The following is a 27083-nucleotide window of genomic DNA, read 5'->3' as shown; positions in this document are numbered from 1 at the left end:
ATTATATATTTTCTTTGCGCTCTTTTTCTCTGTGTATAAGTTTATTTTTAGTACGAAAATAATTTCAAGCGCGACGCGGTTAGTATTCGTCCGTCATTTGCCTGATGGCGCACCGGAACCACGCGCGCACCAGCTGTCGCCGGCCCGGTTGCCGACCAATAAACACTAGAACTGGAAGCCCCGTTCCTGCGACGTAAGAATCACCTTCGGATGGCCGGTACCAGCAATGACAGGAGGCTCGAAAGGAGAAGGATGAGCGGTACACGATGGGACATACCCGAACTCTGGACGTCCGGCAGCTCACCCGGTGGCCTCATCGACGCTTGGCCGAAATCCCTATCATAGTCTGGAAACAGACGAAACTACGCTGCGATTGTTCTAGCAAAATGGACAACTATTATGTGAGCGTAATAAAAAAAAAGTACCATTCTTTTTCGAACATAATTGATAATTCATTCGCAAAAAGAACAGCTAGAGAAGATAATAGAAAGTAGAGAAAAACGTTGAAATATGAGATCCAAAACATTATTCTATGTTTATCAGTTCTAGGATATAGATTACTTAGACCGGAAACGATTAGAAAATACACAGTCATAGACTTCCAGATGTTACACTTTAAATTCAAACATAAATTATAAATAATTTTACAAGAAATATAAAAACATGAACTCTTTTATGTAGTTTCATAAATCATATATTATGACATATAGTATATATCCAAGAGATCGAAAAAATATTTTTATACATTATACTCTAACCGATTCAATTCCATTTTTATCTCATATTTCGACATTTTTTTTTACTAAATTATAATTGATTTATTGTTCATATGACAAGGCTAGTAATTCAATAGAGATGAGTGTATAAAAATATCGCATCTGTCTCTTACAATTATGTACTCTGTATAAAACGCGTTGCCGTAAAACTTGTAAAATCGAAGAACCAGTAAAAGATTTTTAATGAATGCACATGAATAATAGATTTAAACGTAATTATTTCCATTCAAATATTATATATGTATGTCATCAAGTTCATTTGCATGTCGGTAATGATATTATTATATATTTATAATACAAATACACATACATATGTGTATATATATTATGTATGTGTGTGTATATATGTATGTTTCTATATATGTGTGTGTGTGTATATATATATATATATGTATATATATATATATGTGACAGATTTGTCCAACTCATACTCGAGCAAAAGATCGAGCAAGAAAGAAACGCAAATGAAATAATTGTTCACAAAGCATGTAATCGGATGTAATTCAAACTGCAGATTATTTTTATGGATTAGATTAAGAATTTTTGAGAAATCTAATCGATTAATTCTATGTATAATCAATGACAAACCATTTTAGTATATTTGTCACAAGAAGTGCTTCAATATATTTTGCTGCAGCTATATACGATGGAAATGGACATTTAATCAATATACAATAATTAGAGAACGATTTTAAACCTGTCAATCAATTCCCTTTAAGTAACACGGATTACGCGATCGCGCGCGCGTCATCCAATTTTATATTTATGGAAAGGAAATCGCTTAAATATTAATAAAATTGTCTTAAAAGAAACGTGATTTATACATTTATTTTCACAACAAACATGTTATTTATTATATTCGAAATACATATTTTTTTGTTCTTTTAGTAAAAAATATAAAATTATGTATTTGGAAAATAAATTTTATTTCTCTTATAAGCGTATAAATAATTTACCATTTATTCTATCTAGTATTAATTACATAAAAAAGATGATTTAGTTGAATTATTTAAAAACTTAGCTAGAGAGAGATTTAAAAATAGTTTTATTGAATCTTCAAATTAATTACAAATTTTAATCATGATCAGTAATTGAGCAATGCTATAAAAAGTTTCGACATTCTACCAGCGTGTAAGCATCTTACATAATTATTTTGATGGTTCAACGAAGTTATTTTCAGATTGAAATTTTTAAATACTTCAGCCAATTAGTCTTTCTATGTATGATATTTCAAATCCATGATAAAAATATAATCCTATGTAATAAATAAGATCAAGCGCTGCTGATAGTAAAGGAGACAATTTATTCATCGGCCCAGAAGTAATATTCTTTTGCTTCAGTCGATGGGGTTAGCCGCAGGGCAGACGACCATCGGAATATCGTTCGCACTTTGTATCACCGACCGCGAACACCACCACCGTCGACACGTTTTGGACAAACTTCTTGGCTGTATTTTCACGTAACGTGGCCAGCACTACCGCCGTTTGCCAGCTGCGCGGCGCCCGGAACAAATAGTTGGTAGCGCTTGAGAATACGCGAAAATCGTCAAGCTCGGCGGCTCATTTCCTCAGTGGCCTCATTCTCGGTGCGACCGAATACATGCACGTACGGTAACGAGCGGATACGGAAGATAAATACGAGGAGTTGTTGCGGATAATGTGAAACGAGAGGGGGGGGGAGGGACAAAGAGAAAGGGGAGTTAGGAGGAGAGCCGTGAGCCCCCGCTCGTGCGCGTCCGGGAATTAAATTCGAGCGAACTCTCGGTTCTACCGGAATTTCTGCGATGTTCAACTCGCGCAAATCCCTTTTTAACGAGATAAAACCCTCGGCGAAAAGAGAGAGAGAGAGAGAGAGAGAGAGAAAGATGAGGAGTGGCCGGACCCCCGAGAACGCAGGAAGGGTAAATTCATTTGAGATTAAATACATCCGACGTCTGTTAAATCGGCCCTTATCAACCGTTACCATCAAAGAAACGCCGGATGAAATGTTACTGGATTAATTGCGGCGCCGCAGTAATTCGCAGATGTGTCTTGCGAGCTTTTTCATTTGTTATGTGGCGAGAAGAGCGATGAGACACGTAGTGAGATACGTAGCTAAGAGCTGCTACGCGAAGCGCGTCATGATATATCGTGCTTCCGGTGTTGAACTACACACTTGAAGTCCTTAAACTTTAATAAGGTTGTTTAAACAAATTTTTACACTTCAGTGCGCGAAAGAAATAATTTGCAACGTGAGTTCACAGACAAAACGATTATGTTTTTTTATAATATTGTTTAGTAACAAATAAAAATTAAAAAAGTGAAAACTTTCGATGTACATAAAATTATTCGTAATTTAATCCTTGAACACGTTTCATGATGTATCAATAAAAGAAATAATCTATATGTGAGTTATAAATAGCATACAAATAATTATCGATAAATTTTGTAAATACCTATTATTATATATGAAGTAGATTGAATAGTATGCAGGCATCAGAAACTTTAGAAAAAGCTCCATTTTATCCGATTAAACTCACATCTACCAACGGCAACTTTTATTGATTGTTCGAACTTTGATAAATGAATTGAAGTCGAATCAACATCGCGCCACCTGTGGCACTAATGTATAGTCAGTAATGTTATAGAAACGAATACATCAATGACGGTAGACCATACATCAGAATGTACGATTATTGCGGTGATAAAACTTCATGACCCCGATTACCTTAATGACTTCCACCCACGGCATTATCAAATAATCTAGGATCTACTCCCTTGTAACAAGTTGCATTTATTAACAGCAGTACTATCTGGATGAAACAAAACTTTTGCTCGTTTCATTAGTTTCACTTTCAAATCGTTCCATCAAAATTTTTAAACTGGGTCATATTGACAAAATTGTTATTATAATATCTCCTATTTTTAACGACACACACACGCACACAAATGTTAAGTATATTTCTAAAAAAATATCTATATATTATGCGTAAACTGCAATAATTGACAATTTTGTTTTATATGTAATTTATTAGTTAATATAAATAAACATAATTTATAAAGTAATTATCATTATTATTATTATCTATCTCAAGTATTCCTTTAGATAGAGTTTAAATTTAAATCAAATATTTCCCAGAAATTTTTCGTATTTCTTATAGGAAGTAGATATTTAGAGCGAACGATATTATCAAAATTTGTTTTCTGCAAAAAGCGAGAATGTAACGACTTGAGAAAAATATCCTTTTTTTGCTTTTTTCTGAGCACTGGCAGATAGTCGTCCCAAATGCAAGGCGTTTCTCGAGAGTAGTTCATCGTGCCCCTTGGCTTGCCCGCCAGGAACGGACGTCGAAACCGCACGTCCGTTCGGAAAAAGTTATTCCCACCTACCAGTAAAATCCACTGTACGTGACTTTCCGCATGGTCGGCGACAGACGAGCCATTTTCCAACACTTTAACAACATCTTTACTGGCGTTTTAGTCTGTACATTCTCTTACCATTGATTATATTTCAGTGGCTTGAAAATCGCTTGAAGGTACTCGAACTTCTAATTAGTTACAATGAACACTAAAATCGTTTGATCACTTATCGAAGATACGTCAATAACTTTTATCGAGTGATTTATAACGCAACAAAAATAGTTTGCTATACAAGTGCAGCCTTTTAATCGTATCAAATATAATGGATATTTAAAAATTGTCTCTTATTGGCACATTCTACTTACATAATAAAACAACATAACAAGAATGTTCTCATTTAAAGTTGATTGTTATAAACAACTGTGTCGGAATCAAATTTCTTTAATTATTCTCAATCAAGTGCATGCTATCGAAAGTTAAAATAAATGGCCTCTAAATTTAAATCATTCTACGTAATTTACAGTATAAATTCATAGGTTATAAAGTGGATTGTGTATGTACTAATTATTTTTAAAAACATAAAAGCATTTAATTGTAAGAGATAGTCGAAAAGAATATAAATTACAATTGTATGCACACAAGACAAGACTTTTAAAGTCAATTGATTTTTAGAGAAGGGAAGGAAAAGCTATAAAGCGAGAAAAAAATAACGGAAGAGTTTGCCTCTCTCCATTTCCTTCTTTCCACTTCCTGATACCGGAGGCAGCAGACGGCCGCGGGTCAACGCAGCTCGTTTTTCATTAATTGAAAGTAAACTTCAGGAAGGGAGAGCTAGCCTGACGCTTGGGGGAATCTTTGAACAAAGTCATTCCAAGTGAGTTTTGAACTTGCATTCTGCCGCCAATCTCCGTCAGCTGGCTTGTATAATATAAGAATCTGCGAAGTGCTTGAAGTCGTTAACGTGCGAAGTCTACCTTTTGCAATAGAAATCAGAATCGATGAAAACACTGCAGAAAACGATCTATTTAAACAGATTTAGACGTTGAACTTATACGTGATCGTAGTACCAAAAATACATCAGATTCACGAAAAGAAGAGTAACAATTCTCTTTTGAGTTTATCGATGCATGAAATGTAATTGAATGCCCCGTGGAACATCAATTATTATACTGTGGCTGAATTTCGAAATCTGGGGATAGTAAACTTGTACGAAGGATTTACGTGAAAATGTTTCGACGGACATCTTGTAATCCCTTGTAGCTTAACCTGATCAATACAAGAGCATTGGTAGTGGAGCACAGTATATACAACAATTTTGCATGTACAAAGTTATAATAATACGAATATAGTCATTTTGAAGAACATTTTATAAAAAGAAAGAGTAATAATTATTTAATATTTTTCAATAAAAGTATTAAATATTAACTAAACTCTCAGTAAATCCGAAATATAAAATATCGTTTTCTTTTCAGTATTATTTTTTCCTAATTAATATTGAAAAAAAAAGTTTAGTTAAAACTTTTGAACTTTTTAGTCATTTTAGTTACAGTGCGCAAAAAATACACGCAATTATTGATTTTTGTCAATGAGCAAGCAAACAGACGGTTAACGTATATTCTCACGTTAGATTTTACGACAGCAAAGGGATGACCGCAGAATCCTTCCCGGTCAATAAAGGGGGCCGAGTAACGCGACGAAGTAATTCGCTCGCGGATAAAGTGGATCACCGAGCATTGCCAATTTAGTGGATTTTCTCTCTTAGGCTCTCTCTCTCCTCTACTCCCCCAACCCTCGATCGTACATCGTTGACGAGGTTTTAATTACGCTAATTACTCGAACGACATGGCGGTTCGGACGTGTATCGTCGTGGGAAATGCCTGGGCTCTACGCGGAGCGTGTTAAAATAGATATTTACTGACCTGGATTTCGCCATTCCTCGACCTCGTAGTCGAAAGGTCGTTGATTTTGTCGTGATTTCTTGTTACTGTTTCTACCTAAAATGCATTACACAAAGGCGGTTTTACATTGGTGCTCTACGGTAGGCTACTGCGAACGAGGAGTGGAAACGGATGGTTTTATTTAAGAATCGAGAAATAAATGAATGCCGGATTTCTCTCTCAGAGGTTTCGCTCAATCCTAAGTTAAAATATTATTTCTACCTATTTCGAGATCCATATTAAACGCTTCCGGCGATTTAAGGTAATACTGCATTACCTTACCGCTCAATTTAGATCACGACGTATCTTTTCTACAGCTGTCCTATGTACTTATCGTAAATACAACAGATATAACTGAGACAAATATAACTGAGACAAATATAACTGATACAGACATAAATTGAGAAACAATACCAATATTTAAATAAATTTAATTACCATTCTTGTGCGCTGACGTTGCGTCGTATGGCTGCTGTGTTGTAGTTGTTGTCGACGGAGCTGGGATTTCTGCGTTAAAGTAATCAAGTGGCATACTTTAATATTAAATTCGACTGTTCAAGAATGTATGAGATTGCATTCAGAGTAATAGATGATGTTGAAGATATATACAAATAAGTCAAGTATCATTACAACGTGGAAGTTTGTTAGATTTCACGATTACTCTTCACAAGTCCGTGATGTTGAGAGACATTGAAGCGGTCTACAATTGTTTTCGCGTAGATCGTCGGTTAAACTAAACAAAACTTCCCTTTCTAATCTACTATTAATGTTGTCAAGAAAACAACACATTTCGAAGTTTCACTATGAAACCTCACGAACTTCCGCGTCCTATTATGCTCCACTTTGCTTTGTGTATTATTCAAAATTGAGATTTTCAGAAGTTTCTATATCAAATTGTATTTAGTAATGTGAAATTTTTAAGAAGACTCTCTCTCTCTATGTTTACGATGATTGCATTATATCTTATAATTATGTTAAATACAAATTTAATGAGCAATTATTATGATTAATGCTCGTAAGAGAAGTGTACTCAATCTCGTCTATTGCTCGTTAACGGCGAAAACTCAAATATCTTTAAGTAACTTACTATTGGAAACCAATTATTTCACCATTAGCGCTCAGACGTCGATTTCGAATAATCGATCTTAAATAAACCACAACGTGATATCACTTTATTCGATACTTTTCAATGCGCCATGTTAAACGTTTTTCACTCAGTGCGAAGATATACCTTTATCGAATTTTACTTTTACTCGTATCAGATATGTACTAACATTCTTATTATCATCATTGCATGACTTACCATCTAGCTTGATGACACCATCCGTCCCGCCAAGAGAATTTTGTGCAATGCATTTATACGAACCAAAATCTTTCGGACCGACATTTCTTATCTTCAGTATCATATACCTGTTGTAACCACTGTCGGTGGCTACCGCATCGTACTTGTCGCCTGAAACAGAATTGCCTGTGCAAATAAAACCAGGTTCTCCGACTTCCATTTAAAAATAGAATTGTGAAATCGTGAGAAGTAAGAAAGGAAATTTTTAATATCAATTCACATACATATATGGAATTATTCATTTATATACATTGAAAACTTCTAATAACCATTTGTTTGTGTATTTATAATTTTCATGCTTGTTGAATAAGTAAACATAATTTTAAAATATCAGATTATATTTACAAATTTTTAACTCAATTTTTAAGTAAAATTAATATTTCATTTTGATTTAGACTGTTACAATTAGTATTTACAATTTTGTTTATGTACAATTTTGTTTTATTTATTTGTACAATTTCAAATAAGTAAACAAAAACTAGAATATTCAATAATATTGTTCTTATCAGTTTTGATATTCTTCCTTTATATTGCATGGTCATTTTTGTAACAGATATGCAATCAGACAACAGTAACATTTAAAAAAACGAAAACGTTATTTCTTTTCATTGAAATTCTAGATATTTTAAACTTATCAGACATGCAATGATTGTAGGGAATGTGTGCATTCTCGGATTCTTTAAATTACCAGAGACTATCATGTCGCCGCGTTCAGTTGTCCAATAATTTATCGAGTTCGGGTAAGCTTCAGTGTGACACTCGAGGGTAACGTCTTGTCCAATATACGCTCCTTCCAACTGATTTGGTATAGAGAGCATGGGTGGAACTGTAACACAGAAATGATATTCATCATGAATTATGTATATATACTTTCCAGTTGCTAGGAACGATGGGACGCAATGAATAAATTTGCATTAATATATAAGACAAAAGTAATTATGGGGAATGTGAAAATATTTCAGAGTTTAAATTGATTATAACAACTGAATTAACAAACGATATTCACGAAGCTTGTCGTGAGTACGTTAATATAATTATATATTTAGTATGTATATTTTTGTAAAATACAAATGCAGTACAATATTATAAGTAGCCAGCGGAAATAATTATCTTGCTTGAGATCAGACCAATCTAGCAGTCTGATATTTGTTAAATGCTAATCGGAGAACTCATTAAAACAATGTAGAAAGCTTGTACAAATATGTATTCAGAATTCTCTTTTCCTCTCTAAGTTACAAGCCGTTTTTAACGTCCGAAAATTCAGTTGAACCTTACAAAAAAAAAAAACACGACCAACGCACGTAGTATTGCATGCAACTGCATATATGTAATCTCTCATCTTTGCTTTAGAGGTTGTCACGATGTAAAAACACTGTCCAAAAATAAACGATTGCATGCCGTTGCATGCAATGTAGACTGCACGTTGGCTTAATCAAGAAATTTTCTACTGAAAAAACAAAAAATTTACATAAAAAAAGTTCTTTCTGAGTATTTATTTCAATTTTATTCATTCTTTTAATGAGATGTTTCAAGGAAACGTTTCTATCGATTTGTTTTAACTGTGAATTTATAAATATCATCAACTAATCGTTTTAAAATACGGAAATTACATTTTATAAATATCTTATAAAAGAAATCTTTTTTACATAAGCAGATCAAATTCTTTGTCATAAAATTCTCTTGTAAGATGTTCATATATTTTTATTAAATTTATCATTCACAGTTGTTCACTGCTAGTCAAGCTTCATGTTATTTATTGTAGTTTAGTATAGCTAATAATACGTACTTTATTTTAAAAAAGATTTTATATAAAGATTTTATATAAAAATTCAATTGATACTTGATATCGGTGTATCTGATATGTATCATAAATACACGACTGTTCTTTTTCGATCGATACTGATATCTCGGTGTAGGGATAGGATTGTGTCATAGTTTCGTCTTTTACGAACGGACGTAAATCGCGATTTACTAGTAGAGGGTGCGCTTTCAACATAACTGCAGAGTTTTTCCACCCATTTCCCTTTCAAACCATCCTGCTGAGCTGTCAATAAATCCGTCGATAGTGAACAAAACTACAATTTCATATATATTATTCAATATAATTTTAAAATATAATTTTGATTATTTTATAAATCTTTTAGCGACAGTGGCGAGTGTTAAAAAATGATTTGATTTGCGAGATTGTAACGTTTCATTTGTAAATATTGAATCACTAATTCAGTAAAGATAAGTACACACACATTATCTTTATATCTCTATATATTTGAATAATTTATATTAGCTTCAGATGTCAATTCTTTATGATATAAAATCTTAAAACATTATTTTCTTTTAAAATTAACTATTGATGGAATAATCTTTATAAATCTTCATATATAAATTATGCTATAACTGCACAACAATCCACTGTAAAAAGAGTATCTTTACTAAAAATAAAGTCACTGGAAAAGTTGTTAGATAATATATTTCTGTGATGCACGACCGTTATTAATTCATGCCATGAGTTAATAATACTTGTGCGTTTATCATGCCTCACGCACCGTCAGCAAATCAACATCCGAGAGAATATATTGTACTACAATATACCATATAATATCCCCGAGAATCCAAAAGAAAAATACTATGCCGCGCGTGGGCCGCGTGTAAGTAGCCAAGTAGTTGACGCAATTCGTGACCCTCGTACGAAATCGCCGTTTAAGGCTTGAATTTCTTGGACGATTATTAATATTTGTGTTCGCTTACAGGAAAGAAAGTGCAGAAGTGAGGAACTAATATGCCAGAAAAGATGGCGTAAGGACGCGTTTCGCACCCTAAACTAAGTGGAATCCGAGAATTGTAGATGGGCGACGGTTGAAATGGCTGCGCGAGGAGGAACGGACGTATATTGACCATATCTGGGTCAAGTAGCCACCCATAAATCGGTGGCTAAATGAGACGTTGAAAACCGACCTAATGCATGGCGCATCGCGCGAGAATGCTTCTACGGATGAAGAACAGCCATTCTTCAACGAGTTGTAGCGGTGTTCGTTAAATAAGATTGGTCCTGTCATTCTGCTCTTACATAAATCAAATGTATTCATCTTTTATAGTTATCGATATTTTCTCTCCAATTTATAATACATTATAAAAACATTATATGTACATACCTATAAATTTTTCGTACATGTTATTGTCTTACATAAATATTTTTATTCAATGCTTAAAAATATTAATTTGTAGTTTAAGAATGTTATTTGAAAAAATATAATTTTATATAAAATAAAATACATCATGAATTAATGTTTTACCAAATTATACGTCGTGAATTATCATGTTTTGACAAATCTCTGCACGATAGAGAATATAAAATACTACAAGGTATTTATAATGCTACAAGACTTGTTTGAAATTATATACATACAGCATGTAGTTGGTGTAACGTCGAGAGATTAATAAAAAGTAGTTCACAAGCAGCGATATTAGCGTAGTTCATATATCAAAGAAAAGTAGTGGCTTTATTTCATTTCTAACGTTTATGAACCACGTCGAGTTCATTAAAAGTATAATATATCCAACATCGTGCTTTACTGCTTCCAGCGACCAGCATTTACCAAGTTACGCGCGCCTCGCAATCGGGAAGGCATGATAAAAACGGGATTCTTTCCATCATCCTTTCTTATCATATTTTCTTGTACAGAAAAATACGCTGGTATCCTTATGCGACAATGGTCGCTCCTTCCCAAGTTTTATCCTACTCTTATCATAATACCAAAGTGCATAGTATTACGATGACATCGTAGTTTTCGCTAATGGCATATAGATACACGGAGAAATCAATAGTGTATGCGCCAAATCCAGTATTCAGTGGTACGATATTGATGTAAAATCAATCTAATCCATACCAAATAAATCCCTAAAAATATGCGTATTCGATATTGATACTGATGCTATAAATATAGTGAAATAAATAGAATCACGTGCAAATGATACATAAATATATGTGTGTATTATACAAACATTATACATTTACAAGGGTTAAAAAAATTGTTTTTCATATAGATTGACTTATAAAAATTAGAAAAATAATTTCAATTTAAAAAATACTTAGTTATACGTACATATAAAGTTTATTAATAATTTAATATAAAAAATACAAAAACATAAAATATTTGAAGTATCTACTCATTTATACAATACATAGACCTTTTAATTTATGTTCGATCCAACACGATCCCGCGAAGTTTCGATTGGTTCAGTTTCGAGATACTCACGCTGTGGAAAATAATTCCTACAAACTTTTTCAATCAGAGAAATCAATATTAAAATCGCTGCCTTTGCGAACTATTGGTTTTATCTGAATTCGTTAGGTTAATGGGCATGGATGGGCACGGATCCATATAGCTTTACGAATATTTTGAAATGTTTCTCCGACCGGTATTTATAAACAAATATTAAATTGTACGGAAAATCCTTCGATATTAATTCTTTTTTATTATAAATTTTATCGCTTTACGCCATTCCTATCCTTTATCAAGAATTGTATCCATCGTTCGTATTACGCTCATGTGTATTAAATTCATAAATTTCAAGAAATGTTTATGCGTGTGATGGAAATCTTTGATAACGTGGGAAAATTAGTAACTTACATTGCACACGTAGCGAGACGCGCTTGCTCACCGATGGCGGAACGCCGTTTGAAGCTATGCATAAATAAGCTCCCATGTGAAGACGGCTTATCTTCACGATATGCAGCACTTCGCCATCCACGACATTCACTGGAACATAAAATGTTCACATATATTAATATGTAAACTGCAAAAGCTTTAGGAAAATGCATTTAATATACTCTTTTGATATTTTCAATGTTTATGGCAATATAAAATGTTAGCAAATAAATTTCTATATGAAAATACAATTGTTGTAAACTATGATATGAAACCTATAAGCAATTAATTAATAATCAAATTTTTAATTAAACGATACTTTTTAATTAAAACGTATTTGCGTTGTAGCAAATCGCTGAAAAATCCTCTCATATCATATTCTGCCCAAAATAATTATTGTATAACGTGTAATACAATTTGGTGAGCGCAGCTCGCCGTGTTTGTAATAATTTTTCTCACGAATTAATAAACGAAGTGTATCATGATAATATCAGTATTATTCCGAAACGTACAGATATCGATAATGTCGACAAAGAAGGCAACATTCATCGGAGCGCAGGTCGCTGAAAGCGCGCGATGCGCATATGCGTCGAAACTTTTATTGCATGTCGTGTGACAAAGAGCACTTTGCGCCTTGCCAGAGAGCTATTTGCATCTACGCTGCATTCATTTCTGGCATGTTGGTTGATATGACTGGTGCAGAGATAGATTAAACTCTGTAAAGGCGAATTATGTCTGTATCCCGTCAAGAGAGCTGCTTAGACACTACCGACAATCGCGTACTGATAATCGCATTATTGCTACCAATTCTGTTTGATTACAGATCGCAATAGCAAGTAATCCCAACGTGCATAAACGAAGTAGGTACAGAATTAAATGTTATTGAATAATAAATATTCTTGACCATATACACATTATAGATTCTGATTCTATATTTTTTCTCATTTTAAAAGTGATAATAGTGTTATACGGATATAACACATTACTTGTATGCACATCAAACCAGAACAGTGTAAAGCAGATCGTCACATTAACGGAGAAATTACTGTATTTGATGGAACGATCTATGCATTATCTCGCTATTGTCACTTAATAGATTGTGTATGGCATGCAATGTATTTTATCCGAATATACTCGTAGAAATCATATAATCAACAAATATTTGATATATTTTGATGGCATCGATTGAATCATGTTCTATCATATCAGGGAATGAGAGTAACTTGTTACTTGTAACGAAGTTACAATTACAAGTTATTATGTGTTTTTATTAGTATATCGCTTATATTTAAAATGAAAATGCTAAAATAAGTCGGTGTGCTTTTTCCTATTGCACCATTTAGTTTAAACCGACATTTCAAGAAAATGCAAAAGAAACATATAGCGCGATGGAAAACCTATTTAAACTTCTTCTTGCAATAAAGTTGAAAGCATCGTGGGACGCGAGAAACTTTACATCCATTTGACCGAACTGTGTAGAAGCAATAAAGCGTTGTAAAAATACACAAGGTGTTACAAGTTATGCGTGATGCTCTTAAGGGGTTCACGCACTTTGATTCATGTCTAAGAATACTTTATTTTTATATAATTTTTATCCTTACGCAATTTCATTATAATTTAACCTCTTTAGACCTGATTTTAAAATTAGACTATATTAAAAATGTGTTAAAATTCAGTTTAGGGGCACTTTAATAAATAAATAAATAATTTATACTAAAAAATTAAATTTTATTTTCAAAGTTTGGACTATCTTTTCAACATTATATTATTATGTACATCTGGTATTAGATAACGTTGCTAAAATCAAATAATTACAATAAACGTCTTCAAATTTGATATACAAAAGTCTGAATGGATTGATAATATAAGGCATTGTAATACAAAAATTGACTACGAATTATATATATAAATATAATTTTTAAATCTCGGTAAATGCGATAATATAATATTATACTTACAACACAAAATGCATAAAATACGTTTAAAATAGTTTACTTATATTATCGCGTATATATCATCTTTATATGTATATGCGTTTTCATGCGTTTCAATAAAACTTACGTTGGATAAAACAAAAATTCCATTAAATTACGCTACACATCACAGCTGAAGATTTTGCTGTTGAAAGGGAACGCAACATATATACACGTGCAGCAATGAAAGCGGTGAAAGGGATAAAGTTGTTACCCGACCAGCAGTAGGATGCGAGAGAGTGCTGAATCCTTGGTAGCCAACCCCGTGCTACAAGCTGCGCGGCAAACCTATCTATTGTTCCATAAACAATGCAGAGTACCGGGGATTCTGCCCGGCGGGTCGCACTTTCAAGGGGTTTTAATCAAGTAGTCCCGCAGGTCTTGTGCCGGAACTACTCGCTTACCGGTTTAGCGGAAACCTTTAAAACTTTCGGCTTAATGGGAAACCGCAATATGGCCCGGTCGAGCGGAATTTCACAGCGGTCGTGCCGCGGCAGGCGCGAACAAAAGAGAACGCGGACAATTATTATTTTCGGGCACGCCCAAATTTTATCATTCCTCCCCGATCGGGATGACTCAGTTTAATTGCCAGCGATCTGATTATTTCACGGTAGGGCGGCGATCGATGCCATTTAAGATTGGACTATACGCTATTATCATATCGCGTGAGCTCACACATTGTCATGTCATATTACATTATGAATAACGCCACTTAATAAAGTCATCATTGACTTGTAATTCTCTTCTAATTGTTCTCACATCTTCTATTTGTGGAGTTTTTCCATGATCTTCATTGTGTATGTATCTGTGTGTATTTTTAACCTACAATTCCAGTTTGTGTCTATTTGTCGAAATAACAGAAAAAGAATGATACATTTAAAATGCTGCGAAATGTAAAAATTGCCAGAAAAGAAAAACAAAATAAATTAAATTCTTCATTGCTATGTAACAGGAATAAAATATTTGTCTAACGTTCGTATAATGCAGAATGCAATGAGAGAAACATCTGCCGTGCAGAGATATGTACATATTACGTGAATATTACGTTCATATATTAAAGTTATAGACATGTACTTGATGTACGTGTCTATAATACTACGTGATATTGCCTGCGTCGACCTGGAAAGATCAGTGCTCAAGCTATAACGTTATTAAACTTCGGCAAAATTGGCTCCCAATCGTCGAGCTTGATAAAGTTTCGCGTTGCGTTCGTGCCGGCGCGCGCGCGCGCGAAAGTGTTTCGGAATTTTCACGGGACATTACGCGTCTGCGAATGACGTGAAATCTTTCGTGACTCATCCGTCGTCGGCAAATGTGCGTATAAAGAGAAGTGGTGCGCGCATAGGAAGTGCTCCGAAATAAATTAACGTTCATTCACGTCGATGCCGGGGCGTGCTTTGCATAACGTTTTCCGCGACGTATTCTCAGCGGCGTAAAAATAAGCGAACAGCTTACTCGAAGACGAAGTGGAGGGTTGGCCACCTATTTGGGAATTAGTACGTGATGTATTCCGGCCCATAAGCGAAGGATGGGTCGCAGATATTTCATCCCATCCCCCTTTCTCGTAGCCTTAAGTGCTCTTTTTCGCGTTATAACCGTGAGATAACCCAGGTACATTCATTTCCAAGCGAAATCCTCGGCCAACGATTATTGCTGCTAATGTATCCGCGAATGTTAGACCAGACGTACGTAAGTGATTCTTATGTATTTATTGCAGCGGTCGTGAAAAAGTTTTCACAGACGCATTAAAGTGACAACTATGATACAAATAGCGCAATTATATAAGTTGTAAAATAAAGTATTGAAAAAGCAAACGTGGCATTCAATATTTTTATCTTTCAAATCTACGTCTCTCGCGTTTTCTATTTTGTAAAATAATTAAAATAAAATATATATTTTCATTCTATCTGATTCACTTTTTTTTTCATATAAAAAAAAAAGGAAAAAGAAAGCTCACTCCATTTAAATAAAACCTGAAAATTCCAATATACAAACGTGGACACTTGAATAGCTAACATGTTAACGATCTATGCGTGCATATATAAATACATACATAAACGCGCATACACAAATGGTATGTTAAATGGTATGTGTAAGAACTAAAAATATTTGGTCACATTTTCCAGTAGCTATTTGTATAAGCTTTATGCATGGAAAAACATAAAAATGTCCACAGATTCCAGACAAATTGCGTAAATACTTGCGACAAACGCGGACGATGAGAAATGAAATGAAATAAAATCGCTCGTTATTACGCTACGGATTCAGGGTGCATCAACGATCGATTGTCATGAACGCTGACGTCACGAGGTTTGAAAGACAAATTACGTTTGGAGTGCAGCATTGCGTAAAGCGGATGAAAGACGGGGCTATTATATTCCAGTTTCCAGCGAGAAATTTCTCAGATAATATTGACTTCGTGCTGAACGCTGACTTTACCAGCGGTTTGGAACGCACAAAGGAACCTCAAACGGTAACGAGAAAACGTAACGTGCCTCTTCACCGCAAGCATTGGCGCACCACAGACATCAGGGCGTTCGATACCGGTTCGAGCCGGTTGTGTGTACGTGTGTGTTCTCCCTGGCAGGGCGCAGAACTGGGCGAGCGTTGGGTGTGTAAGCGCAAAATGAGTGCGAGGTATAGCCGACTTTGCGCCGTGCTTTATACTCGATGCACATCGGATCCTATTCTCCTGTACGTACGTCTACCTGGCACACCAGCGCGGCGGGAAACTCAGCTCGTTGTCGGTTTCGATTTTCCAGTCGCATCGCGTTATGTCGGCCTCGCGTCGACAAGCCGTGGTCGCATTAACGGGGAGATCTTGCCAGGACTCGTGAGAGTATCGGTGACGGAAATACTCGTGGTATATGTGTCTCTCGCTTTCTCCCTATCTACCTTCGCTTCTTGGTAGATATAAACAGGTGGGCGAGAGGAAGAGGCGTACGCGCGCGTCCATGACTTCGCACATGTATGTACATTTAACGGTCGGTGAACAGTACATATGTGCAAGGATTCGTGAGTACACACATAATCACAGGCGTGCAGCTACATTGATCCACGATAATCGTGTAGGTGTGTACAGTCGAGTGGATGGTTTGCGCGGTATGTACACGTCTGTTACACATACGCGTCCGAATGAGTTTAGAGTCGTTCTCGTATATCGAGCAAGATAGAGGGAGAAAGGAATGGATCTGTCCACCCGACTAGTGCTGATGGGAATGGAGTAGCGCACACGGACACGATGGACAGGCTGCAGTGACCAGGCGGTACATCTCGAAAAAGTGGAAGAAGCCAATCGCGTTTCCCGGGCACGAAGCGCGTGATACGGCATCGACGAGTGTCGACGTATACGCGTTTCCATAACTATGGAGGCAACATGAATTTTCGTTCGCGCGCGCAGGTGAACCTCCCGGTTCATCGGGGTTGTCGGAATAGCTCCTACACTCCTCCGGCTCGAACATTGCATCCGATTCCAATTCACCTCTGCCACGAAATCCGTAGATATCACTGAATTGCGGCGCGTTATCGCTCTTATGAACGTTCGTATTAAAGGCACGAGCGGCGCGCGACAATTCGTTTCCGCCGTCTTCGTCGTTTATTTTGTACCTCATGGCCACCCCCCGCTGCACTCGTCTGCGCTCTAATTTCCCACCCGTGTCTTTCTTTTATCTTTTCCCTCGTGTTCTCGCCATAGCCCTTCCGCACGATCAGTTCCGGTACCTGTCCGTCGGAGGTAAATCTCCCTTGTACCTGCAGGTGCCTCGCACCACTACTACCATCACGTTCAACGACGGTAGCACCTCGACGCGCGATAGTTTTGCTAAATTCGATTTGCTTTCTCATCTCTCTCAGCCATTCTTTTTCGGTTACTCGCCCCGAGGTGGGTGAAAGGGCAGACTGCGCGAGGATGGGGCGGGGGTATACCTTCGGCTCGAGAAGAAGCAAGAAAAGCCGGCAACCATCTATACTTTCTCGGAGGGTTGGTGGGTGTCTGGAGGCTATCAAGCGGGAAGTAATGGCGTTAGCCCGTCCCTCGTGCCCCAGAGGCCAACACATCAGTTAGTAACACGGTCGTACGGCTCGAACGCGAACCATATTCACCATCGCGATATTTCGTCCAATTACACGGATAATCTGACGCTCATCTCGAATGATGAATCGTCGGTTTGCTGGAAAGCATCTCCGTGCGTCGACTAATATCGATCACCTATCGATGCATGGCAACTTCACAAATCCTTAATTATAGATGCAATAATAACGGATTTCTAAAGGATATTAAAGGAATCAAAACAAATCTAATTTAATATATAATTTATAATTGGAAAAACTTTATACCTTTAACATTTAATATTACGATCATATTATATCATAATATTAAGTATGCCATAATTGATTTAAAGAATATTTTAGATTTCATTAGGAACTGCTCAAGTTTGTAATCTCAAAAAATTTTATTTAAGGAATCATAAAATAAGATTATCATTAAAAATTTAACAAATATATCGGAAAGTTTTCAACGGGAGCTTAGAACACTTATAACTTGCTTCTCTATTCTCTGCAAGACTCAAATACTGAATCTTTTAAGAGAAAGTAAAAGAATTTAAAAAAATACGAGTATAGACGTTTTGGAGAAGAAACAGTTCATGTAAATGGATGAAATATGGATAACAGCTCAATATAAATAAAATATTCATAGCTTCTAAAAGGTGTTAACCCTCAACGCTCATATGCTGTGCGCGAACATAAAAGTTTATTTCCTCTTTACGCAGTAATGTTATGAAATGTCATCTTATAACTTCAGCTATCATTTTTAAGTTCTTCTCAACGTATATTTTCAAAGCAATAAATATTTGTTACGAGTGCGCGTTATCCCATTTTAAAATAACACGGACGAAGTACAGTGTAATTTGTGTATAATTATAGTATAATACGTATAATTAAAGCAACATACACTTACGTCAACAATATTTTTCTTCTCTGCATTATCGGATTTTTCTGGTACGTTCACCTTCAATGACTACCTTCCATTTACGATAAAATTAGGTTGCATTTTCAAATGCATTACATAATAATGTCCAGACAACGTGAGATGAAATGGAATTTTTTTCGATGGAATGGTTATCTGCATTTTTTACACAAATGTGTATTAATAAACAATATTTAGATACATGAGATTTCGTAGAAAACTGCTATTTTAGAAATACAAAACAAAAATTTATTAATAATCTTAAAACTATGCTACGCTTATACGATTATATCTCTTATCTTGTCTAAGTGAAAAAATATTTAAAAAGAATTTTTGTGTGTTGTTTTGTGTCACAAGAATTAAAAAAATTATTATTTTAATTATCGTTCCTTTTACAGAACAATTGCGAAAATAATATAAAATAAAATGACACGTATATACACAATTAATCTACGAATAAAAATAAAGATAGTTAAAGTAACAAACACAAACAGAAATTCACATATATTTATTAAAAACTTTATCTTAATTTGACTTTAATATAAGAACTTTTTAATTTATTTATCTTAACACAATAAATCGGGCATCACTTCGGCAGTGGATAATCAGTAAATCACGCTACGACTATTTTTCCATATCAGAACGCGTGACATCCATATTTATCAGTATCAGTTTATACGGCCGGCTTAGTATGGAGTAGTGGTTTACGATCTGACGATCCTCTGAGCGTCGGCACTCGGCGTATGCTTGGAAGGCAATGAAAATTTAAATTAGCGCGCAGAAATTAAATCCGACCTTTATCCTTTATTGAGGAAACCCTCTGGAATCTACAGACGGTTTGACGTCTCGCCTTTCCGTGAATATCCACCCCGACCGACAGACTGACTTCTACTTTTTAGTCTAGTCATAATTAGTAATTAAGAGGGTAATTAGCATCGATCGAGACGGATTCAAGGAAGTAGACGTGTTCTTATATCGTATGGTTATTTTCATCATGATGGAATGATAAGGACGCCACAGCTGCGCTCATCGATCAGTTATTTACATCAAAGTTTGATAATTGTTAATTTTTCATAGTAATAAATAATAATTGAATAAATAAATATGTAATTTATTGGTGTACAAATTAATTCGGTCCGTTTTTTGTGTTCAAAAATGCATTTATTTCAAAACAAAATGAATAAACAAATTAATTAAAGTATTGTCCATCGCTGGCTACTACTTTTTCCCATCTCTCAGGCAATTTTCGAATTCCATCTCGACAAAATGACTCGTCTTTGGAGGCGATCATGTTTTGGAAAACGGACCGAACTAATTTGTACTCCTATATTTATTTGTATTAATTGTAAGTACAATTGTAACTAGTTCGAATTACGAATAATCTTTCGTAATATTTTAAATTATATTTTTATAGAACCACCGTTGAGTATGTAAATATGTATCATTCGACTACAAACCCATGTCCTATTTGGTTTACTAAAAAGTAGAGTAAGAACAAAACATTCTGAGCAACTCAATATGAAATAAAAAAGTTTAGCATGGTAACTTGTCGCGCAGAAATTGAAGAAATTTTACCGGATAGGATATCCATATCTCAATGTTATCGACCTCAATTCCGAACTAGCTGTGAACTGCAACTGCACTTTTGGACACATTACAGTACAGTTTGGCGATACAGTGGTTATACCGCGCGCACCTGAATAATTGCGTTCTGGCCATAGCTCAACCGAATTTTGATGTTGGACTAGGAGAGGAATAATTAATCGTTAAAGCACAGCATCCGTTAGCTGGATGGATGGTACTAGTTTAGAGATGTAGCTGTATGTATCATTGTATTTTCTCGCGAAATTATATTATTCACATAATGAGAAAGTAACGCATAAAGAGTGATTATGTTTAAAAACAGATTTAATTAGTGATAATCGCTGATGTAAACATGTAATACAATTCGATAATGGAAAATTTATAAAATATTCCACATTATGCATATGATATATTTAATTATCGTGATATTATATATACATATAATGGCGAACGTGTTGTTTTACTTTCGAGAGTTTCATTACGTTTATACACATACATATATTCTGTTAATTGATTTTATCAAATTATATATACAAAAATATAAGGTATAATTAAAAAATTAATATACTAATCATAATTAAATTATCACAGATTAAAAATTTATTAACTTTAAGTAAATATTATTCTTAGCAAAATATTAAAATTTCATCTTCCTTCAAATCTGAATTTAATAACAGAATATTAAGATACATTGTGTTACTTAAAGTGAATTAAAAAATACTAATTTTTAATATTGTAAATTTAGCACTTGGTAATCACTTCAAATATGTCATCATTGATCACAGATGTAACTTTGTAATTCACAAAAAAGTGTAACAGAAATATATATTTAAACAAAAATATCAACCTAAGATTAATCAATCTAAAGGTAATAAAATTAGCATCATTATTACGATGATTATCGACCGATATACATCTCTCGACAGCATTATAAAATAACCATCCTATTTGGCATTACGCTCTGAATCCATCGTCTCTATTCGATTGTCTATTCGTGATAATCATGACGAATTAATTATGACTTACCACTCTCGCCATTATAATTTATGTTCTGACCATCCTCGCGTCGCCACATGACGTAAGGCTCCGGATATCCGGTCGCTTTGCACGTCAACGTCACATTGGAAGCTTCACGGACCACCATGTCCGTGCTGGTCTCTTTGCTAATAATCGACGGAGGTACTGTAACACAAACATTAGAAAAATTTTACTTTTATGCTAGTCACATTTACATAAATTTAAATTCTTTACAGACTTGCAAACACATTCATCCATCCACACACACACACACATATAATTGTTAGAATTATTAAATATATTGAGATAGAGACATAATTTTTTGAAAGACTATAATTTAAAAATATATAATTTTAAATATAAATAAGAAGTTTGTGCATTTAAAATGACTTTTGTACATAAAATAGTGCTTACCTACAACTTGTACGTAACCTTGACGACTCTTCATTGGATCCGTATTTACCTGGCACATGTACCATCCGCGATCAACTTCTTGAACTTCCTTTATATGAAGATACCACGAGCGGTGATCATTATACGATAAAGTGATACGGGGATTCTGAGTAATTACGTTCTGATGAATCGACAGTATAGTTTGCGTGTCGACGCGCACCCATGCCACCTAGAACAAACGGTAAAACTATCTCTCTTAAGTTCTTTTTAATTGTAGGTATTTTCGCTTTGCTTAATTATACGGAAACATCTTTCGATATATCTTCAACTTTTTTTTATCTCTATTCTATATAATTATAAAGTATATAAAAACATACAATTAATCGTAGTAATATTAAATAATAAACAGTTAAAAAACATTTATTTAACCTTTTGTTACTCTATATCGTCTTGTCACATCTACTTTTTTTTTACTGTATATTATGAAAAATACGTCATAAAAATAAACATATTACAACAATTATTTTAAATTAAAATATCAGATATTAGGAAGTATAATGATAGACAAACATATACTATATCTTCATTATAATACAAAAGTTACCATATAACATAGCAAAATAAAAGTAACCTCGAATATGCCACATCAGGAGTGATATCGAGAAGTACAATTACAAATTACACTAATTATATTTTAAATTATAGAGAAAGTTCCTTTATTTTCGTACAATATATTGTCTCTTTTTAAAGACTATATGTTAGATTCAGTTAAAATGTCTTTTATATAGATCTTGAGGCACACATAACTTATGATGTACCTGTCATTCTTGTTTGCGAAAATTCGCGCAAATACATATATTCTGGCGAGTTTACATGTTTTACTGAAAAATATCGTACTCGTTTCTTTTTCTTATTTAAACTAATAATCAAGTAAGATAGTACTCTCCATCCTCTTTACATAGATCTCGAGAAACTGACGTAGATTCAGAACTACTCACTCTTCTTCCTACTACCACCTGTCTCTCACACACTTTCGTCGTTGAATTTTCGATACGGGCAAGAGGTTTCTTGAGCATGCAAAACATACCCGAAGTCTCGCAAATTCTACAGCAGTATAATTTCCACCGCAAGTGCAACTCAAGTATGTTTCGTGTTTCTAGTAGTACGACTGGAGAGTATCATTCGTAGAAAAGATCAGCTCACTCGCGAATATTTTAGCTTCCACCTACTATATGTACTCGACTCTTATATATTTATACATGTAGGCGCGCGGTTACGCTATGTGTTATATGCGTAGACACGTGTGCATAGTCATACGCTCGTACCGAACGATATTTCATAGTATTCGTTACAATATTGCTTTAATAACTCATCTTGACACAACTCCTGACGCATTCTCATCGACGTAACGGATGGAAGTTTACCCTAAACTTGACATTGTTGCAATCATTAACAACAGAAATATGAAGAATTGAACTGTACTTATTATATATAAAGAAATTAAGTAATAATCTAAGTTTGAAATTAAATCTATAACTAATTTAAATTTAAAATATTTTAGAAATTTTCATTTTCTGAAATAAAAATGTTTTATAAACGAAGCTTCCTTTTATAAAGCAATACAAAGGAAGTATAAGCATAAAACTTTTATGTAAAAAAATCATTTAAAAAACGTATTATATATATTATTGAGAAAGTTTATAAGTTTATTAAGGTTTTTACATTAATAATTTTAAAAGCACAGTACTCTTATACAGATTAAGATTTACATTATATAGATTGTAAACGAGAAGAAATATATATACATATAGATATATATAATTGGTACATGTTCTTGATATGAAATTTACAAATTTAAAATTTCTCAGCTTTAACATAGAAAAGCATTTGACGCTTTTCATATAAAAGCCTTTTGATTAAAAAGATAAATGGATAGTAGAATCGAAATGCTGTTGAAAGAAAATTTTTGAATGAGAAATATGCTTTCTCCTCGGAATGCACAGTGAATACCGAGTGTACGAAAGCTCGTCGAACGACGAGAACATAAATCTTTCATCTCTCATTAAATTTTCAAAAGACGGGTGGCGGATATCTTGCAGATTATATTACATATACTGAGGCACATTCCTGAAATGCGCTTAAAGGAAACGCATGAATTTAATTTACTCGCTTAACAAGATGTACTAAAATCCATGACGAGTAGAGTTAGCTTGCGATATAGATATAGAATAATTTATAAAGTTCTACTTGATTCTGATCGTCATCTCGGGAAAGAAGGAACGTATTATTAGCTTATGTCGAGCTGCGTTATTTCTGGCAAGTATTGTCGCTATTCGGTAAAATGAATTGTATTCTATTGTTACGTCATCTCAATTAACTGAAGGAAAATGAAGCAATTATGCGAAGTCTTTGATAACGGTACGTAAACTAGGACCGTCCAATTCGCAGTCTACGGACCATAAACGCCGTAGGGATTTCAGTTGATACTATCTTCATTTAATTTGTGCAAGCGCTTCTTGCACGAAGGCAAGAAAAGTTCGAATCTTGCTTAATAGCAATTTGCCATGTTGAAAACGTTTTCTTAAGCTCACTTTAGACAATCTATAATTCGCGTCAGGATTCCGAATAGCATTCCGTTTATAACTTTATATGTCGTGTGATATGAGAAACCAGAATGGAGAATGAAAATAGGTACATACATATATAAAATATATATTGAAATATACATTTGCGCGCGCGCGCGGACACAAATAAATATATAGTACAAAAAATAATAAACAGAACCGTGTCAAATAACAAGAATAGTAAGGCTAATGAGAGCTATTCGCTGTTATTAGTGCGATCATATATAAGATATGTTAAAGTGTGAATATTATATACTACGTAAGTAGTTCCCCCCCCCCCTTTTGCGCGCCGAACATCCGTCGAACTTTAAAACGCAAATCTAATTAACTACCGTAGTAATATCACAATTTTTGATGCTTTATAGCATCTAAAATTGGATCTTAATAATATGTTGAAAGACATTAAATTCTTAAATTATAATATTAAAGTAGAAATAAATTTAAATTTATGAAAAATAAGAATTGTGAAGAATATCACGAGTTGGCGTTTCGTCCCGGCTTCCACTACTAGACTCATCAGTAAGATAATGTAGTGGGAGCCTATCTTAGACGCCTGGGAGAGATGTTAGAAAGAAGTTCTATATAAACAGATAATCATGTAATTCGGCACTTGCGAGAATTGACACGATTAACTATAGACCTTTGTTGGCAAGTCGACGTAGTGATATTCTTCACAAAGTTCTTTATTTAAATAATAATTTGAACCGTGTCAGATTTCTATATTGAAATATAAAGAGAACTTTAATCAAATGCACTATATATGTTATAGTACTAGATAAGTAGTATTGAATTCTCATTTCCTGTAATGTATTAATTCTCTCTATGTTAACGTGTTTTTCACAACAAAGACATTAATTACGTCTTTTTAAGATATAACATTTTCATTTTCTATTATCTAATTGTATTAGCAGTTATTTCTCTTGTTCTATATTCATTCTTTATCTGTACTCATTTCGCACAATGTGAGTCGAGCAGAAAATTGTAATTCAGAAGTAAATGCTTGTGGAAGATCTGACATTTCCGACTATAAAAGATATAGATATGTGATCTCAATTTTTCTAAATGTGTCAATCGATGGTTCGAATTCACCTCGAGAAGAACGTGAATAATTATACGATAACGGTATTTCATATAAAATTCGACATACTTGGAACAGAAACGGAGAAGAAGTTTCATTTGAAACCGTGTAATTTTATAATAGCAAAGGTTGTCCCATTAATCATTTCAAACAACTCTAATCGATAGATTTAAGGCAAAGGTAATTCAAATAGCTAACCATGTTTCATATGACATTTGACATACATACAATAGTAATAAAGATAGTTTAATTTAAAGTACCTTATAATGTCGTAGGTTATCCACTACGCAAGCCAGTAGAGCATCACGTCCTACGCTTACTGTCACGTTTTGGATTTCCTCGGCGAATCGGGGCAATTCGGAATCTGCAACAACAACGTAAACACATTTTAGACAACAAATTAAAATCGTTAAAATAATAACAATGAAAATAAAATCTTTGTTTTTTTATTGTACTCATTTCTATTTTTCTAACATTCAATGTTATTATATCTAACGAAACACACACATACATAATTATAAATTCAGATACTCAGGTGTACTTGTATAAGAAATATGGAGATTTCCCCATAGAAGAAATTCAATTTAAAATCCCTAAATTGCAACAACCGCCTGAGCTAAGTAAGCTGATTAGTAATTTGTTTTTCTTTTCGAAATTGCACTCCGTAGTGTAGATGGACACAGAAGATATTGTAGCCTGAAGAGTCAATGTAATCTTATTTAATATAACCGACACCTATTTATCATAATCTCTAAAATTACACTATTGTCTCGGTTATTATGAGCTTTAATTTTTCTCTAAAACAGATTATAGCATAAATTAATTAAAAATAAACTCCTACTATTCATTTTTTATGCGTTACTTTGCGGAGAAACGATTAATATTCATTGCTGAATAACTGCGTAATTGTGAAATAAAATAACAGTAGTAAAAGATTCAACATAATATTATTAAAAAATAAATAATTTTTTTCTTCACAGAGTTGTTTTTCATAAAATTGAAATTATCTTGTAGAATAATTAATTATATTGTTATATGACGAGCAGTAATTGAAAATACGCAAAAAATTAAAACTTTGTTAAAGATATTCACATAAATAATAATTTTATACATAAAAAATGTATTAAATTGTAATAAAATTTGTTTGAATAGTACTAATAAAATATTTACTAAATGTAAACATATATTTTGTACAAGAATCAGTAATTTAAGTATTTTTTATTAAGTAAAATATGTCTTGTAAGTAAATGTTTATTTAATACTATTTAAATATACTAGTTAATACTATTTATTAAATACAATATTTATTAAAATTTAGTTTCTTTAATGTATTAATCCTAATGTATTACTTTACTTACGACACTTACGTCATGGCATATAAATTCCAACGAGAAAAAATTTAAGTTCTC

At 33.8% G+C, this 27083-nt stretch overlaps 1 protein-coding gene across 2 annotated transcripts in view; it reads right to left on the bottom strand.

Moving 5' to 3' along the window:
• Positions 1 to 18: 18 nt before the first annotated feature.
• Positions 19 to 27083, bottom strand: part of LOC108777803 (lachesin) — a 77924-nt gene continuing 50859 nt past the window's right edge. The window contains exons 3-11 of one of the 2 annotated variants that reach the window (XM_018544784.1): positions 25935 to 26038; positions 21994 to 22201; positions 21589 to 21744; positions 12022 to 12150; positions 8082 to 8219; positions 7355 to 7504; positions 6490 to 6558; positions 6034 to 6108; positions 19 to 346 (exon numbers count right to left, since the gene is read on the bottom strand). In XM_018544784.1, coding sequence (XP_018400286.1) covers positions 201 to 346; positions 6034 to 6108; positions 6490 to 6558; positions 7355 to 7504; positions 8082 to 8219; positions 12022 to 12150; positions 21589 to 21744; positions 21994 to 22051 — 921 coding nt within the window. In that variant the 5' untranslated portion in view covers positions 22052 to 22201; positions 25935 to 26038 and the 3' untranslated portion in view covers positions 19 to 200. Of the gene's footprint in view, positions 347 to 5968; positions 6109 to 6489; positions 6559 to 7354; positions 7520 to 8081; positions 8220 to 12021; positions 12151 to 21588; positions 21745 to 21993; positions 22202 to 25934; positions 26039 to 27083 lie in introns of those variants that run through there. The other variant, XM_018544775.1, reaches the window with a different exon arrangement.

Source organism: Cyphomyrmex costatus, unplaced genomic scaffold (assembly GCF_001594065.2).
Source record: "Cyphomyrmex costatus isolate MS0001 unplaced genomic scaffold, Ccosl1.0 scaffold116, whole genome shotgun sequence".
NCBI lineage: Eukaryota > Metazoa > Arthropoda > Insecta > Hymenoptera > Formicidae > Cyphomyrmex > Cyphomyrmex costatus.
Note: the sequence above shows the minus strand (reverse complement) of the source record. Positions and strands in the feature narration are given on the sequence as shown.